The sequence below is a fragment of the Podarcis tiliguerta genome (genome assembly GCF_965153285.1).
Source record: "Podarcis tiliguerta genome assembly, chromosome: 2".
NCBI classification, from domain to species: Eukaryota; Metazoa; Chordata; class Lepidosauria; order Squamata; family Lacertidae; genus Podarcis; species Podarcis tiliguerta.
Window position 1 is genome coordinate 47,846,694 of NC_139535.1, and position 19,268 is coordinate 47,865,961.

Here is a 19,268-nt window from a genome sequence, read left to right on the forward strand (position 1 = left end):
TACAGAAAGCAATTGTCCCTCTTTAAGTGTCTGTTTGCACTATTGATCTTGCAAGGCATATTCAACACCAGGGACTGCTAGTCAGGAATGAGTCACCCTCCACACTGACTGGATCAGACTTAGGGTTCATTAGTAATGTGACACACCTTGGCTATCTTTTGCATTGTTTGGATTTCTGGTCTCACATTGTCAAGATAGGGAAGCTTGGAATAAATATGATATATAGGTATCTTCTCTCTGTACTTAGGGTGTGTATATCTCTATCTACCCACTTAGATGAGCATTTCATGAATTTGAGAAGGTGAGTTCTGACCCTTGAAAGTTTATTTATGCCATAACAAATAAGCCGTTCACTAGCTTTTAACGCTCTACAAAAACAATACTGTTTTTGCTGAAACAGATGAACATGGCTATCCCTCCATTGCCGTAGGTGTATGTAAGTTTTAAAAACCAAGGGATTCCTGTTCTGTGTAACAGTGTCTATAGTGGATGTTATCTCCTTCATGTGATCTATCCTGCAGAGTATTACAGGTGAAAGATTGTGTATCAATACGCTGCTGTTTAATAGTGCTAGAGAGCCTGTTTGACCAGATTCCACCTGCTAGCGCCTAACAATGGCAGCATGTAGCAAGAACAACATGTCGAGGCCTCTTATTACTACTACCAGAATAACATTTGTCACTCCCTTGCAGCTGCTTCCTGTGACTTTCACTCCAGCATGCCTCACCCACAATGGGTGACACTATTCCATAGGACAGACACAATTACAGGGCTTTGATTAAATATTTAGGGCTGCTATGTGATGGTATCCTCTGTGCAAATGTATTTGTATGCAGGATATTCTTTTTTGCTGGAACACACCAACCAGAGCCTGGTGCAAAAGGAATTTTGCGCCTAGGAATTTGTTTCAGTTTTCAAAACGGAACTGATCTCATAGTCCTTCCACACACAAATCCACTCCTTATTACTTCAAGTTTTCTTAGTTTCAGAGGTGTAATTTAGAGTGTTTGCGTGCGGAGGGTTATTTTGTAGCTTCTGTGAAATAACTGGGAACCATAAATCCTTGCCAATCTGCTTCAGATCATTCTATCTTATGCCTTGCCGTCCTGGATGTAGAGGATATTCCTGATGAGGTGGTTTTCTCAGGGAAGTTCTTCCCTACCAGCTCTGTTAGGTGATTCATAAGGAGAGACGCTTCTGATTCTCTGAAGAGAGTACCAGAGCTTCTGCATTTGGGCAAAGATAGCTCATTATAAAACTCCTTTCCTTTCTGAGGAGCTAACTTTTCCCTTTCTATAATTCTCAGAATTTCAGTGAGACACTCATGAGGAATGGGAGCGCAGACTGAAGTAGCTTTCTAACCAACAATACAAAAACCCAGGAAAATATGGATCTTGAGTATGGCTTGCCCTCATTCCATTCCCCCCCCCCCTAACTTTGAATGCAAAGGGAAGAAGACAGGGCATTCAGAACTTAAAGAGCCTCAAACGCTTATCCTCATGTCACAATTCAGGTCAAATGCAGAAAAGTGGTCACTATTGCCAACAAAGACTTGCCCAAAGACATTTACCAGAAGCAGGTAATTTAATAATGATATAGCCACATTTTTTAACCATTTCATTAGCAAACTATGTTTTTCTCATTAGTTCATTATTTCAACTGCAGCAGCTGCTAAGCACGGAATGTATTTAAGGGAAAAAACAGCTGAAAAAGTGAAAGTACAATAAATATGTTGCTGCTATTGAACAACAAACAGAAATAGATTTGTGTTTTCAATCATTTTAAGCAGTTAATCACATTGATAGCAAAAGCAGCGGTACTTCTGGAAAACTGGGACAATGTGCAGAACTGCCAGCATCTCATGACAAAACATGCCACACGTTGATGTCACTGTTGAACAGGATTAACATCAGGAATTAAAAATAACATCGATGTTTGGAGGGGGGAAAACCTCCTTCTTGCCCTTAAGAGACCTCTGTCTGTTGCTAATGCTAAAAACAGTTACCCACACTAGGAAAAGCTATTTTTAATCATTTCAGACACTTGCTGACATTACTGCATGCAAATCACTTTAAAGATTTGAGGATGAAGCTGAGAAACTGTGCGTCTCAAAAAACGGCTGTTTAATATTCATATGTCATTGGTGTTATTGCAAAGATCTGTTTGCCCCCTTTTTATTCCAGTATTAATCACAATTGTGTAAATGGAAGCCTGTGAATTGGAACTATGTGACTGCTTTGTAATCCACTAAAAGCAGGTCATTTTAATACTGGATAAGACACTTTGTGTTTTATGCTCTGCCATCTGATATTTCACAGGTAAACAGGACATTCCAGACTCATGATGAGGAAAAAGCATGAATAGATCATTCAAAGGGGGCGGGTGGGGAAGACAGCTAATCTCTTTGTATACAGACCTATTAAAGTCAATGCACTACTCTGCCAAAATTGAATAGGGCACATTGCACATTTCCCTTAAAACAATGTCTTATCCAAATGTGATTGTACAGTATAATGGTAGGCATGCATTTGGATAACATTTAGTTACTTTAGCTTTGATATGTCTGGTGTGTCATTCTTTATCTACACACATATTAATAAATTCATACCGAGTAGAGCAGTTCAGCAACACCTGAAGTTTCATTCATGCTCAGAGATCATCATCTCTCCTACAAAATTAAATGGGGTGGTGGTAACACAGAAGCATTGCTTTTTGGGAATATATCCATCCTTGCCAATTGTGAAATATACCAAGGACTATCTTGAACAGAGTCTTTTGTAAAAGAGAAAGTGAAACATATAAAATCTGATTTTCCTCAGTTGGGCCCATCAGCCCCTTAGTTCTTTATTTATTTTTCTATATTAATAGGTCACCCTATCACATAGTTTTTGGGAAGGCTTATAATGTGGAATCAAAACAAAATTAAATTCAGTGACAATAAAATATGTGGCAAAATATAGTGCAGCATAAAAGGCGAAGTAGCAGATAATAACGTCAAGCTAAAATATAAGGACAGGGAAAATAATAAAAAAGATATTCACCTAGTTCAGATTGATGAGAGATTAGGCACCAGGCACACAGTGTGCCAAAGACTGTTCCTTAAGAGCTATTATCCTATTGGATGCACTGTAGCTCTTGGGAAATGGATTGCCCTTTCTTTCAAAACACATTTACAGTTTGATCCTATACATGTCTACTTAGTAGTATTTCCCACAGAGTTTAGTGGAGTGTATTCCTAAGTAAATGAGCTTTAAGACTGCAGCCTTACTCAACAACACAATTGTTGTGTGTGCTTTAATTCTTCAGTTCAATGCTCCTTTAACTATGTAGAACGATTTTTTGTCTAAGCTAGATAGCAAGGCACACTGTGCCTTCGTCAGCTTCAAATGTACATAATGAATTCAAAGAGCAGGTCAACTGTCACAGAATATGTTTGTTTTACCTGGAGAACTTGGGAAGTTAATAAACAATTAACAAAAGAACAAGGTGTCTCTGTACTCCATTGTCAATGTCCAAGGTGTGCATGGAAACCAAAGCACATGGAACAACTCACAGTATATTGTGCATTCCCTGCAACATTTCTGGGAAAACGTATGAAGGCAAATGAATGATTTCAGTGCATTGAACTGTGAAGTTTCACTCTGTCAAGTTACAAAAGAAACTTTTTATTTATGTCTGAACCTGGTTCCATGTGTTCCTTAACACACACACACACACAGAGAGAGAGAGAGAGAGAGAGAGAGAGAGAGGCTTTATGTACTAAGGAACTGAGTAAAATACCAATAAATGTGTATGTGATTGCATGGTGATTGCATGTGTTTCTCTGTGTTAAGGGTGTGAGCATGACTTACCCCACACACTTTGAAGTCTGGCCCAGTCCACAAGTGGAATGCTGTACCCGACAGCCTTCCGCTTGGACAATCTGGCTCTCAGTCCAAATAGGGTTCCCCACCTCTGCCACAGTACACAACAGTTACAAGTTAAATTATCTTTCCCACATTATTTTGTTAGGATGCTTATTTGGGCCTGTTCGTAACAAAGGCGAGTGGATGATGGTTAATGGATTGAGGTTGAATCCCAATAAGACAGAAGTATTGTTTCTGGGTGACAGGGGGCAGGCTAGTCCTGAATGGGGTAACTGTGCCCCTGAAGGACCAGGTGCACAGCCTGTGGGTCATTTTGCACTCACAGCTGTCCATGGAGGTGCAGGTTAATTCTTTATTCAGGGAAGCTGTCTACTAGCTTCATCTGGTATGCCAGCTGAAACCCTACCTGACTTGCTCTAGTTATCTCCTGCTTGGATTACTGCAATGCATGCTACGTGGGGCTACCTTTGAAGGTAACTTGGAAGCTACAACTAATCCAGAATGCAGCAACTGGGCTGTTAGGTAACAGCCCTGTGGAACACCCTCCCATCAGATGTCAAGAAGATAATAATAATAATAATAATAATAATAATAATAATAATAATTTTTATTTATACCCCGCCCTCCCCAGCCAAGGCCGGGCTCAGAGCGGCTTACAAGCAATAATAAAAACAAGTTAAATGATTACAACTTAAAAACAAAATTAAAAAATACAACATTAAAATATTGAAACATTAAAATATTAAAATGTAGCCTCATCACAGAAGGAGAAGGAAAAGAAAAAAGAAAGAGAGGGAGGGAGGAAATCAAATTGGCTCCAAGCCAAAGGCCAGGCGGAACAACTCTGTCTTACAGGCCCTGCGGAAAGAAATCAGATCCTGCACGGCCCTGGTCTCATGAGGCACAGCGTTCCACCAGGCCGGAGCCAGAGTTGAAAAGGCCCTGGCTCTGGTTGAAGCCAATCTAACTTCCTTAGGGCCTGGGACCACTAGGGTGTTGCTATTTATGGACCTTGAGGCTCTCCGTGATAAATAACTATACAACTTTTAGAACTATAACTATACAACTTTTAGAAGACGTCCGAAGGCAGTCCTGTAAACGGAAGTTTTTAATGTTTTATGGTGTTTTTATATTATGCTAGAAGCCACCCAAAGTGGCTGGGGTAACCTAGTCAGATGGGTGGCATGTAAATAATAACATTATTAATTATTATTAAATTATTATAGCTGTGACCATGGCTGATTTAGCACAATACTTCTAAAACTGAAAGAGAGAGACAATGGTATTAAAGGAAAGAGATCCAAGGCCTTACTTCACTGGCTGTGCTGATCCTGCTAGTTTTTTCTGAGTTGGCATGGGGGTTTGTTATCTCTGTGTGGCTTGCTGGTGACATGCATTCTGAATCTTGTAACAAGACAAGGACACTTGCTAGTCTCTCCCTTTTCACATTTCAGGGTTTTTCCCTCCTGGGAACATTTCTTTCAAAAGCACATTAGTATATGACCTAATACAGCAAAAATAAAAGCTGAGCCTATATATTGTATGTTTAAATTGCCTCCAAAGTAATGTTCCATGTGCAATTTAGGGATAGTTTTACAATGTGAGCAGCTAAGAAGACCAAAGGGGAGAAAAATGGAAGTGTGACATGACAAAGATAATCACACAGTGTGTAGTTCAGTTCCAATTTTTATCATTTTTTTTTTTTTTGCGAGGGGAGGGGATCTTATGTCTGCCCATTCATTCATATGGTGCATTCTTTAATAACTTTTGAAAGAATATTTGCATTTCAGAAAAACAAGGAACTTGCGTCAGAATGTACTTGGATCTGCCAAAAACTGTCAGAACTCACACTGGTAAGTCTTTGAATTTGTGTGCATCTACAATATGAAATGAACCATTTACTTGAACAGTAAAGAACCCTCGGGTTCTGGACTGATTCTACTCACCCAGGCTGGCCACTGAATCATCCTGGAAAAGCAGGAAAAGCATGCAAAGATTTCCCATTCTCATTAAGCCTTGACTCAACACCATGGCCTTCCTGAGCTATGATGTGTTTCTGTATCCTTTTGTTGTTCTTTGTTCCTGACTTCTGGCTTTCAGTTCCATGCCCCACTCTTGTCTCCTGCTTCCCAGGTCATCTTAAAATGCTGCCTATGACCCAACTCTGACAGCAACACAGCAAAATCTACCTCACCCCTTAGCTAGGTTTGAAACAATGTCAAGCAAATCAACAAGGTCATATTGATACTTAGGAACAAGCTACTACAGAACTGTCTCTGAAGAGAGTGACAGCAGCAACAGCAGAAGAAGAAGAAGAGGAGGAGGAGGGGGGGGCGGAGTTTGGATTTGATATCCCGCTTTATCACTACCCGAAGGAGTCTCAAAGCGGCTAACATTCTCCTTTCCCTTCCTCCCCCACAACAAACACTCTGTGAGGTGAGTGGGGCTGAGAGACGTCAAAGAAGTGTGACTAGCCCAAGGTCACCCAGCAGCTGCATGTGGAGGAGCGGAGACGCGAACCCAGTTCACCAGATTACGAGTCCACCACTCTTAACCACACTGGCTCTCAGAACCAGAACACAACCTGTTGTCACCTGTAGCTCAGTTAAAACCACAACATATCATAAATGATCTATAGCTCAGTCTGGACTACGATGCCTCCCTCTCACAGACCGTTGGAGGTCTTTGCTTACAGACAGCTTCCTAACCTAAAAGAGCTGCTCAACAGCAACAACAAACAAGAGAGAAACAAACCCAGGGACTAAATCCAAGCCTGATGCCTACTATTTTCCCATGTATGATTAGGCAAAATAATTACCTAATAATGTCGGTCACAACATTAAGGGTTCAATCACCTGCTCCTTTTATAACCTGACAATATGCCATCATCTGCCAGCAACACCTTTGGGCATTCTAAATGAAGCAAACTGGCCAGTCGCTATGCAAAAGAATAAATGGACACAAATCTGACATCAGAAAGGGCAGTATTCAGAAACCAGTGGGGGGACATTTCAGCCTCCCAGGATACTCTGGTGCTGAAAGGATCTTCAACAACAAACTCCAGTTGAACCTGCTGAATTACGACTTATGAAGAATGCCTACAGTTGCATTTCCTTAGTGACGACCCTTGTAGGTGAAAACAGCATAGGCACAGCATTCACTCCCTGCAGTAAGGTAAGAGCGAACTTCTTTTTATGCAATCAAACTTGCATTTTTGAATTGCTAATAGATTTCACTGTCACCAGGGAACCACCGTTAGTGACATTTCAAGGTACGGTACTTGTTTTGAGGGCCCATGTATTATATTATCTCTAAAAATCACAACTAGGCTTTTCAAAGCTAACTTACTTGAAAAGTTCACACAGCAATGGTCCTTAACTTGTCTTGTCTAATTAGTTCATCAAATACTTGTGCTTCAAGGAAGCAGTAAATTGAAATGGTTCAGGAAAATAATATGACCTTCTTTAATATGTTCATTTTCACCTAGGCAGCATTCAAAACACTGATGTAAACTCATTTTCACTAGGGTACACTTTAAAGAGAAACAGAGGCTAACCCAATAATTTTTAAACAGCAGTGGGGTAAGATTGTTATTTCCTCAGTGGGATCTTCATCCACACAACTGCAAAGGTAATCATTTAGGCAAGTAAAATATGTTTTACTTTCAAGTTGTATCAATTAGTGAAGCTGAAAGCACTTTGCCAGTGCAGTGCCAGTGTTTCTCAGTTACAGTTAAATGATTCTGCCTTTGTTAGATTTGTCAGATTTCAGTTCACACACAAATACACATGATGAATAAGCAGGGGAAACACTGTGCTTGGCCTTTTGGCAGGACCCACCGGTGTATCCACTCAGGATCTATCCACTTGCCTCTCTCCTGGCTCATCTTTGATGTATGGGTAGCCAAGAGCCACAAGCAGAAAGAGAGGCTACTCTATACCTCTAATACACAGAGGGATCCCTGCATAAAAGATAAGGCTGTGTCATCAGCTCTTATCCCATAAGGTTTAATAACTGCACTCAGGATATTACTTACATGAAGATTTAGCTTGCTGCAGACACTTTATTCATAATTGTGTCTCTGTTTATCCAGTAACTTGTTTATTGTCTTTTTATGCAGTTTCTGATATCTCTTAGTTTAGTAAAGGAATCAAGGTAAAAAAAGTATCTTGAATTAGAAACCTGGAGCTGATCTCACCCTTATTTGGCTGCTCTGTCTATTGCTACTTAATTATCAGAAATGAGCAGACTCAGGTCTTTTCCTTCCCCTTTTAAATGCCATAATGCCCAGATTTAAGGTACTTAACATAGTGGTGGCAATTCTCCTTGTGTGTCTCCCAACCACTCCTATCTCACAAAGAGGGCATGAGCAAGAGGCTGTTTGTAATTATTACATTTGCATCCCATGCTTGCTCCAAGGAGATCCTGTGTTCTTCCCTTTTTATTTTGACTTCAACCATAGGACATAGACTGGACTAGAGATACTGGCTGACCCACGGTCACCCAGCGAGCCTCTTCTTGTGACTTCAATGTTTTTACCACTGAAACCAGCACATTTTTTCTTGAACGAAAACCTGACCTATAGACCTGACCTTCCTAATAGCATTACCAAGCCACATATCACTAAAACAAAAATATACCAAGTAAGAGAATTCTACTATGTTTATATTTGTTGTTTAGAGAATAAAAGTGATGGGCATTATGTATTTATTTGTTTACTTGTGAATCTCCTTCTACATTCGTTTGAAGGCAATTTACAAACATTACAGCTAAAAATAAGGTTTTTTAAAAAATAATTTTTAAAAAGCTGAAGGTATGTTTTAAAACAGTGCAAAATGAGCACCTAAGGTAGAAACCAGCAGGAAAAACTAGTTGAAACAAGAATGTATTCAATTGTTTCCCGAAAGTACAGATAGTGGGCACCTTTTGTATCTCAACAGTTTCCACAAAACATGTCACAAGCCAAGTCAACAGATCACATGCCAAGTCTAGGGATTGCATAAACAGTTGAGGGATTTCATGCCCCCAGGTAGATTAACACAAGGAAAAATTCCAAATAATAGAGTAGGAAGAAATCACAGATAATGTAATCCAAACTTCTGTTGATTCTTTCACCCGAATCTTTCCCCATCCCATTCACATTTAAAACACATTGCTTTAAAGCTGAGTACCTTTCCCTGTTTTCACACTATTTCCCGGCCTCTTTGAGTGAGACGGGCGCACAACCCTAGAGTCTGGCAAGACTGGCCCGTACGGGCAGGGGTACCTTTACCTTTACCTTTTACCTTTCCCTGTTGGATCTTGCTTTTACTCTTGCTTCAACAGTCAGCTGGCAACTACTACTTGCTTGTGTTTCAACCTCTACAGTTCCGGAGGTCACACCAACATTTACTGCCCATGCCTCCTGAACTACAGAAGCAAAAATATAGCTGTTTTCCATACAATCAGATTTTTAATCTTGTTTCTTGTCATATTTTCATTCTTCATTATGTGAAGCTACACTGTGTCCACATCTGTACCTTACTATTAAAAATAGTGCACAATTATTAACCTTCATTCTATATAGTATATGTCGTCTAAGCTGCACTATTCCAGCCTATTAGAAATCCTGCCAAACATATATTTCAGTATTATGTATACTTCAGCCTTTGATATGCTCTTTCCTAGTACATAGGCTAATTGACAAGATAGAAGGCATCAGCCTCTGAGGCTAAATTCTGAATCCCTTGTGGAATTGCCAGTCTTCACTCCTTTCCATCATTCATAGCACACATGGAATTTGGTACTCGTACCTTAAATACAGATTACTTTTGAACTACTTTGTATTGCAGACTAAATGGAATTGAATAGCCTGTTCTGCTAAGCAGGATTAGATTTCTTCATCGTTGCCTCTTCCGTAAATAATGCAATATAGAATCCTTCTGAAGCTAAACTATGTACTGTGTTCTCAACAAGGTTATGCAACTGAAAAATAGAACTATAGATTGTACTGTACACATCCCAAGAGTTTGGGTTTAAATGTCTCAAATATATTGCTATATTTAATTGTTCTCACAGAGCATACAAAACCATGCCCAATGCACACTAAATCTACATGCCAGATACTGTACATTTCATGATATAGTACTACATATTTTCAACAGCTTAAAATAAAATGTCCAAAGAAACGTATCTTGTATATAAGGTCTATTTCCCCCTCTGCTTAGTATATTTATATTGATCTGAAGTTAAAACAAGGACCTCACTTGAAAGCGTATTAATTCATGACAATTTAATAGCTAAAAAGTTTTGTCTAGCAAGGTATTTTAAAACAGACCATGGTTTCCTACAGTACAACCAACATTTCCTCTAACCCATACTTCCTCTAATATGGGAATACGCAGAATGATAGTTACTTCAAAGTATAAGAAAAAGTATTTAAATATGTGGCCTGGTTTCTATTTTAATAAAGACTCCCATGTTTATTTCAAGGAGCACATTGTTCTTATCATTACTTCAGAATGAACTACAAGCTAGTAAGCCCATAAAGCAAAATGTTTTGATTCATGCACTTTTGGCCTTGTTTCTTGGTCTGCTCCAAAAGTGTAACCTCACATATACCTATGCAGAATAAAATTTACCTAAAATTAGGGCTGCAAGTTCCCAGACCCAACTCTTGCTAGGATAAATGGCCATTGCAAACAGTTCCACTAACCTAACATCACATAATACAATGACAGCGACAGAGACATGGACTATTAAACAAACAAAATTAGGATCAGAATCTAAATAGGGATAAATATTGGTACTTCTGCTTTCCTGATTTGTTAATCAAACTGTCTTTTGCATTACTATAAGCAACCTTCCCAACACAGAAAAAGGATGTTTTGTGTAATGCACTAAAATGGGGCACAATGAATAAAGTGCCCAAAGGTGATTATGGGGGGGGGGGGGATTTATGTGACTATCTGTCAGACTGTGGCACAGACTACAGGTCAATGTTTCAAGCATCCAAAGCAAATGCAGATACATAAACAGAGATGGCATACATGAACAGAAGGTATAAATACTGCAGAATAGCAAGAATAATATGAAAAATAATGTCGTTCACATGGATACACTGAGCAGGATTGCATGTATGACCTAGCAGAGAATTTAATGGAATTCTTCAAGGGTTTTTCTCATGCATTTCTCTAAAAATAATTCTGCCTTAAAAATCAAGTTAGCATATTTAACAACTTTATAAGAGCAGCACTATTTTTGGACTCTCGCACAACACAAGCTTTAACAGTGGCTATATTTGTCTCAATCTGCTCCTCTCTGAAGCATGTAAAATAAAATGTACGACAGAAACCTGCTTTGCGAAAGAAGGATGACAGCAATGCACACACAAAAAGCCCTGAACCTCTGGCTCTAGTGGGAAAAGAAAACTATATCATTGCCTACCTTCTGTTGGCGATGTTTTCAAGTGTCTGCAGAGGCCCTCAGTGTCCCCATATGTCTCTTTAATTTTTACTACTGCTTCTGTTCCTCGGAGTTCCATGAGGGAGCGCAGATCCAGAAGCGTGCACCCAAATTCTCCTGCATGATTGGCCTCATTTCTTTGGTTCTTTGAATAAAAATCGCTATTTGTCATGTCACCCATTGTTGCTGATGGTATTGCTCCACACTGCGTTGTATGCAGCTCGAAAATTTGCAAGGGTGGAAACTCAAGTTCCGGCCTAAACAGTAGAACGAATCCACTTTACGCCGCCAGTAGTAACAGTTGAGAAAGCGAGGAATGACTGATGTGTCTCTGTCCACAGAATGGCTGCTTTCAAGGTTGCAGACCAGTTCCACCCCATTCACCGTTTCCCATTATGCTGCACCCAGGCTGTTGGCATCTACATGATCATCTCTTCCTTCAGACCTTAAGAAATAAATACAGAGCACACGTTAGAAAACGGAGCAAGAGGCACGGAAATTTATTCCATCACAAAACCATGAAATGGGGCTTAAAAACAGAAGCCCGTCACACAGAAGGCTTTACAACAGCCCTGTAAAGATTTCACAAAAATTACAGTATTAGCTGGCTCCACAGAACTAGCTGTGTCACCCACAAGGCTCTTTCCAGCTCCAGCAGCAATAGCGGCAGTCCTTACTTTAATCAAATCCCGAGCGCACAAGCTAAATGAGATGCCTCATGAATATTAATAAGTATGCCATTAGCCCAACAGCCTCTGGTAGGGGCTCTTGTTCACACTGCTCTGTCAAACTTTCATCTGACAAGAACACACACACACCTATGAAGTAATAAAAATTAATTGAGAACTATTACTTATGCTTTCATCCATTATAGAAACTGTTTTTCAGTTCAAGGAAAGTGAAATTGAAAACAGGGCATTTTCATTTCCAATCTGGAATACATTTAAATAAATTGAGCTTTGCAGCTTCGAAGATAAACACAAACATGAGGAAGATAAAAAAAAACAACACTTGAGTGCTTAGACTAAACAGCAAGTCCTCTGTGTCATACAAATGGGGAAAGTTGCTCTCCTTCAGCACCACCTGTTATCTGACTCACCAGCACATTTGATACCCTTACTTAGTGAGAGCTGAATATTCCTTTGCAGAACTCCAAACAGGCAAACACACCTACCTTCAAGGGACTTTAATGTGCAATAGCCAGATACACAGAGATTATCTGTGAGAAAAAGCAGTTATTTAACATATTTTCTCTTTCTCAGACACATATACTAATGAGCTCTGGACAAAATGCTGAAGCTAGCTCTTATACTTCGCCACGGAGAATTCAGCTAAGATTAAAGGGTTTTGTTTTCTTTAAGTGGGTTAGTGCCTGTCCATAGTTCGATAAACTCAAACCTTTGAAAAGATTTTTTGCTGTTCTGCACAGCTGAAAAAAGACATTTTCAAACCCTAATATGACACCTTTTAGAAGCCACATGCATGCATTCCTCTTATAGAAGGAATCCAAGGATGTGTGAGACACACAGGAGAATTTCTGCAGTTGTTATTATTTTCCTGGTCCAGAGCAATGGATGTCTGTGGGAGTTTCACTGGCTCAACAGAAAGTCTGTCAGACTGCGTGGGAACACAGATTGCTCATCACTTCATTAAATATATCACTTTATCAATTATTTCATTTAACCCAGACCCAGATGTCATTGCAAAAGTGTTTTCCTCCTCTGGTTGCATTATCTCATAGTTTTTGTAATTAATATATTTCACTTCCCACTTCCCACTCTAACATAAAAAAGTAATCAAAACAGATGGGGAAGCACTTAAGGACTCAACTGGACATAAAGTAGGAAAGAGCCTCCAGGATTAAACAAACAAACAAACTTCAATGCAGCTAATTTGATTGGGGAAGTGTTATTGATGGGATGGGGAGCTGTCCTCTTTTTTGCCAGTCCCCCACTCCAAAGCACCCCTCACCACCAAAGCTGCTATTTGCCACAATGGGAAAATGTCAGGGATTGCCAACCTTTTTAGGTGACATTTGAATTTTTCATGAGTATAGTGGATACCACCCCCTCTTGCTACTTCTTTGCCCCTTTCCTGGACCAACCCCCACACATATTAGGAGACATAAAGGGGGGGGGAAGCATGTACATTTGCGCGCACATACACACCTCACTTTTCTAAGGGTTAAGGGGAAAAGTCAGATCCAGTAGACTTCACCTGAGCCTTGGAAAAAATGGGAAAGAGCACGAATCTTCCTTCAGCTATATGTACTTTTCAAAGTATCCACCCTCACCACCTCATGACCAAGGGGCAGTGAGGAAAGGAGCTCAGAGGCTTTGCTGGCATGAACGGAAGACCTCAGTGGTGCCCCATTGCCCACAGACACAACATTGGTGACCTCTGCTATAAGTACAACAGGCAAACTGGGGGAGTGGCACAGAGGGGCAAGGGTTTGACATATCCTCCAGAAATGCAGCTTCTCTGACCAAATTTGCAGCCCCATGTGATACTATCTTTTTAATGAAACAGCAACAGTGATCCTGATCCCAGATCCCCTTGTTTAATTTGATCCTCAATATTTATATTTATACTGAGCCTGTAGACAGGTCTGTTAGCATGACAACTTATGTCAGACTGGATGAGATCACAAGAAGTCTCTGAGCCTAAAAAAGATTAATATCTCACGAGAATTCGACATATAACACTAAAAACACAGGAATATTTTTGAATATTCACTCGATTTGATTGATGTGTTGCATTTTCCAGTTCCAGACAAATATTTCATCTGGTATAGTCACATATTTCATATTACCACAGAAATAGAGCTGCAGCCTTAGATTCTTCCTTCACAGCATATCCTTTCAGCTTACATAGGAAAATATCCTTATATGATAGGATTTACACATCCCTAGAAAAGCGTCTGTGCAAAAGTGACGTGCCACTACATTCTTTGAAGTAACTATTAGTTGAAATTTGGGTAATGAGTGCTTTATGTAAATACACCAGTTGCTTTTCCTTAATACCATTAATGTTGAATTTTCATACAGAGAATTAGAGAAGCATCTACATTCCCCACAGGATGTTTTTCAACAGGATAGTGATGCGTACAGTGTGCGTTCGGTTCACACTTCCATCACTCTGTATGAATATTTGTTCCAGCTCTTGTAAATATCACTGAGTCATTTTTGTCAGCCAATGTCAGCCAATGATACTGTTTTCTCACATCCAACGAAATAATTTGCCTGTTTAATATTTTATTTGACCTTCAATTAAATATTAACCAACAAAAAAGCAGCAGATAGTCTACTCGTGGGACTACATACCTCTTATTAATGTTTATCCATTGGCTAGGGGATTCACTTAATGGCACAACCCCCTGGGAAATAGCATATCTTGTGTTTCTGGAAGGCAGGTCATAAAATGCAGAAAGCGCAGAGCATGACTACCATTATCCACTGATAATGCAGCTCTATAATCCCATGGAACAAGATATGCAACTTTCATTCGATCCTGAAATCTCTTTTATGAAAAGGCCAGGAAGTCTGCCAAGGAGCCTAGCAGTTTGCTGTAACTGAAACAAACACTGCCCTCAGACTCTTACTCAGTGATTAGCGCAATTGCTTCATAAAAGGCTGGGAATCTGAAACAAGGAATCAGAAGCTCCCAAAGACTTGGAGTAGTGACATTCTAGAATACATTTTAAAAGTGGAAATATGAATTATCCTCCCTCAATTTACATTTCACTTGCCTAATTAAGTTTCTGTTTGGATTTGGAATGTTAGCATGTTGATGCCTGCATGTGTGGGCTGGGATCCAAAGAAAGAGCAAACTAATTGTGATTCCAAATATGTGAATAAATACACGAAGAAGTGAGGTACCACTGTCATCATTATCCTGGTCCATATCAACAAAATTGGGTTTCCTGCTTCTCTCCTTCTTCCTGTATCCAATTTAGAAGAAAGATCTTTGACAAAAGGAGTCTGTCATTATGTATTTCCACAGTGTCAACTAAATGACCTCCAATCTCAACGGAGGCCTCTAAAGCTCTATTAGAGTACAGCAAATAATGATTTCTTATCATTATTTCTTCTTTTGCCTCAAATTGCTCTGTCACAGTTTGCAGCAGGCTTCACTTAGATGATGATGCATTTTAGAATGCAAAGAAGAAAATTAAGTAGGTCCAGCAACTCTATCCTAATGTTGAACTCTCAATATTTAGACAATATTGATATAAACAAGAAAGATCAGACCAATCTTTGCTTGCTTCAAATATCGATATGCTGTTGAACTGGATTTTGCTTTTATAAAAAAATAGATTTTGAAAATATATAATTGCACATTGGTGAAATTTTATGGCCCTAGTCTTTATCCTGTAACCCAGAAGTCTTACCAGACTATTTTTGCCCCCCACTGCTATATATTTACCAAACTCCAACAAAGAGTTTCCTTAAGTAAAAAGTGGTCCAAAGTCATGACAGCCTCCATATAGGCATATTTAGAACCTTTCACAGATGAAAATGGTAACATCTTTGTAACATCGAAGGATCACTTTGCAATCTCCAAGCTCCATTGTTACATATTGCTGAATGCCTTCACAGATTGGCCTTATACAGTGGTACCTCTTGTTGCGGACGGGATCTGTTCTGGAGGTACGGCCGGATCCCGAGGTTTTAGCAACCAAAAAGAGTGCTTCTGCACATGCGCGCAGGGCAAAAACCAGAGATATACTTCCTGGTTTGCCACATACGTATCCCAAAGTTTACATAACTGGAGGGATACGTAAGCGGAGGTACGACTATATTATGGCCATTTAACCTGCAACCCTAACCTGGAACAGTCACTAATATAACTTTAACACTACAACTCTTCTTTCTTGCATCATTCAAAAAATACTGGGCTGCCAATTGCCTACAAACAGTACACACTAGCAATAACACACGTCTAATTAAAATGAAGAGATTTTGGAGAGCCACTGCCAGTCAAAGCAGGCAATATAGGACTAAATATACAAATAGTCTGACGTGATAGAAGTCAGCTGTCAATGTTTTCATGCTCAACAAGCTGTTCTGAACTTCCCTTATCAAAAGAAAAAATCACCCTTGTAAGTCTGTAGATATTTCCAAGGACGTCTACAGTACATTGTCACTAGGATGAAACAAGCTTGGAAAGGACAGATAAGGCTGCCTTTTACTAATGTTGCAGAATAAGAATCATGGAAAATCTGACTCAACTCAAAAGTTATTGTAAAACAACCAAAGAGCTTCTTTTTTTCTTTTTCTTTTTGTGCCAGTCAACAAACTTTGTGTGCTTAACATCCATGAGATTTAAGTGCATGTAGCAAGTGTGCATTGGGTGTTTAGGGGCCAAATAATGAGGGGGATCAGATACCGTATTTTTCTCTCTATTGGACGCACCAGAACATAGGACGCACCAGACCATAGGAGGGGGAGAACAGGGGAATTTTTTTTTTCTTTTTCTCCCCCTCTAAAACAAGGTGCGTTCTGTGCATTCAAGGTGCATTCACCCGAAGCCTCCGGAGCCAGCGGGAGTTCCACTGGGCTCTGGAGGCTTTGGGTTCCTTTCGACCTGCTCTTTGAGGCTGACGGGGGGGGGGAGCGCAGCTTTCCCCCACTGCCAGCCCCAAAGACCAGGTCTGGGAACAGCCGGAAGGGGCGCTCCACCTCCCCGCTGTCCGTTGAACTTGTGGGGCTGGTGGTGGGGAGAAGCGCTGCTTTCCCCCACCGGCAGCCTCCAAACCAGGTCGGGTTTGGAGGCTGCTATCTGCAAGCCTTGGGAGCCCGGCGGGAGTTCCCACCGGGCTCCCAAGGCTTGCGGATATCTGCCCGAAACCTAGGGCGAGCTGCGCAGCGCTCCCGAAGCTTCGGGATGCAGGCTACTATCTGCAAGCCTTCGGAGCGCTCCGAAGGCTTGTGGATAGCTTCCTGAAGCCTGGAGAGCGAGAGGGGTTGGTGCGCACCGACCCCTCTCGCTCTCCAGGCTTCAGCGAAAGCCTGCATTCGCTCCATAGGATGCACACACACTTCCCCTTCATTTTTGGAGGGGAAAAAGTGCGTCCTATAGAGCGAAAAATACGGTATGTAGGATATACCTAGGCATAGCAAGATTACAAACAAAAACAATGCTTGTTCCATCCATATTAATGACCATAACGCAACAGTATAACCAAGGGAACAAAAAATTACATACATGTGCCATTTTAGCAGTGCTCAGAGCGGGAGCAAAGTAGAAGCAGAAAATACAATCAGGAACTGCAACTGCCACATGCTACCCACAAATGGAGCCAATGAACTCACTGCAATGTGGACACATCCAGCCATACACCGCTGCATCCCCCAATTTGCAGCCTGCTTGAGTGCCCTTTGTCAGCTCCTGTGGTGCAGGCAGAAATCACTCACTACTGTCAGGCCCTAGACTTCATGACAGGCATGGGTCCAGGTCCCCTGAAGCTTCTCACATTCCTGGCTTCTGAGCACTATTTCTGATCCTCTATGTGTGTACTGCATGGGTGGCATGATAGTATTTTAAAACACTCTGCTTTTATCTATTAATGTTGTTTCACTTTGGTAACAAAGCATTCTTTCTCCACTTGAAATCGACAGCACAGACATCCCAAAGAACAACTGAGGGATTCTGTCACTTATGCCTTGTAATAAGAGCTAAAAAGGTAAAGGAACCCCTGACCGTTAGGTCCAGACGTGGCCGACTCTGGGTTTGCGGTGCTCATCTCGCTTTATTGGCCGAGAAAGCCGGTGTACAGCTTCCAGGTCATGTGGCCAGCATGACTAAGCAGCTTCAGGTGAACCAGAGCAGCGAACGGATATGCCGTTTACTTTCCCGCTGGAGCGGTACCTATTTATCTACTTGCACTTTGACGTGCTTTCGAACTGCTAGGTTGGGAGGAGCAGGGACCGAGCAACGGGAGCTCACCAGGTTGCGGGGATTCGAACCGCCGACCTTCTGATCGGCAAGTCAATTAATGCTAATTAGTGGGCAATCAAGATCAGCTAGTGTTCCTAGATACATTGGTACCTCGGGTTATGTATCCCTCTGGATACGTAATCTTCGGGTTGCAAACGCGGCAAATCCGGAAGTGTATACTTCCGGGTTTTGCCACGCGCGCATGCGCAGAAGCGATCTGCGCACATGTGCAGAAGGGTACCTCCAGTTAGGGACTTTTGGGGATATGGCCAGGCCACTGGAACGGATCCCGTATGTAACCAGAGGTACCACTGTATTGAAATGTAGGTCACATCTATTTGCTAGGGTGGAGACTGAGAAACAGCTTTACAATTTCAATCTAGCCAGAGGAACACAGAGACTGATCCTGTGTGCATGTTCCAGTTTACTCTGCATCCAGTGCACTCTCACCTCTCACCTTTGGTTTGGGAAGCACTGTATGTGTTACATTAGCTACAACCATATCTATCATGCAAGTATCCTGCTATTTCTTATAAAATGCTGCATTTTGATGCATTTCCCACTCAAACCAGCAATGATCCTAATTGAGGGGGCAAATGGCCTAGCCTTTGTTATATCTCTCTCTCTCCATGTGGACTTCAGTTTGTAAGGAGCTCAGAGCATGGCTTTAACCAGCCTCTTTTGTTTCAGACCAGAATGGAGTCTAATAGTAGCATTTCCCCCCTCTACCAATAGTTTAGAAACATTTACCTTCTGTAACTAAGCAACATTTTGACTGCCTTTGCAACTTTTCAGATTGCTGTATGGAAAAGCATGGCTCTGACCTTTGAAGGGTTTTGTAAGTAAACCACTTTATGACTTGCCAAATGTACAGCCTATCTCTGTGCTGGGGGAAACTTGGAAGGAGCTTCTAAAACTCGACAATTGGGGAGTCACTGGAAAGGGAACATTTTAAAGGTTTTACTGGCTATATTTCCTTGCTTTGCTTTGCTGCATGTTTTGTGATGTTAAATATCTGCT

General features: G+C 40.8%; 1 protein-coding gene across 16 annotated transcripts in view; it reads right to left on the reverse strand.

The window, feature by feature from the left end:
• Positions 1–19,268, reverse strand: part of ATP2B2 (ATPase plasma membrane Ca2+ transporting 2) — a 361,419-nt gene that overhangs the window by 123,469 nt on the left and 218,682 nt on the right. For all 16 annotated transcript variants that reach the window (XM_083429097.1, XM_083429087.1, XM_083429090.1 and 13 more), the window contains one exon: positions 11,292–11,754. In XM_083429097.1, coding sequence (XP_083285223.1) covers positions 11,292–11,490 — 199 coding nt within the window. In that variant the 5' untranslated portion in view covers positions 11,491–11,754. The remainder of the gene's footprint in view (positions 1–11,291; positions 11,755–19,268) is intronic.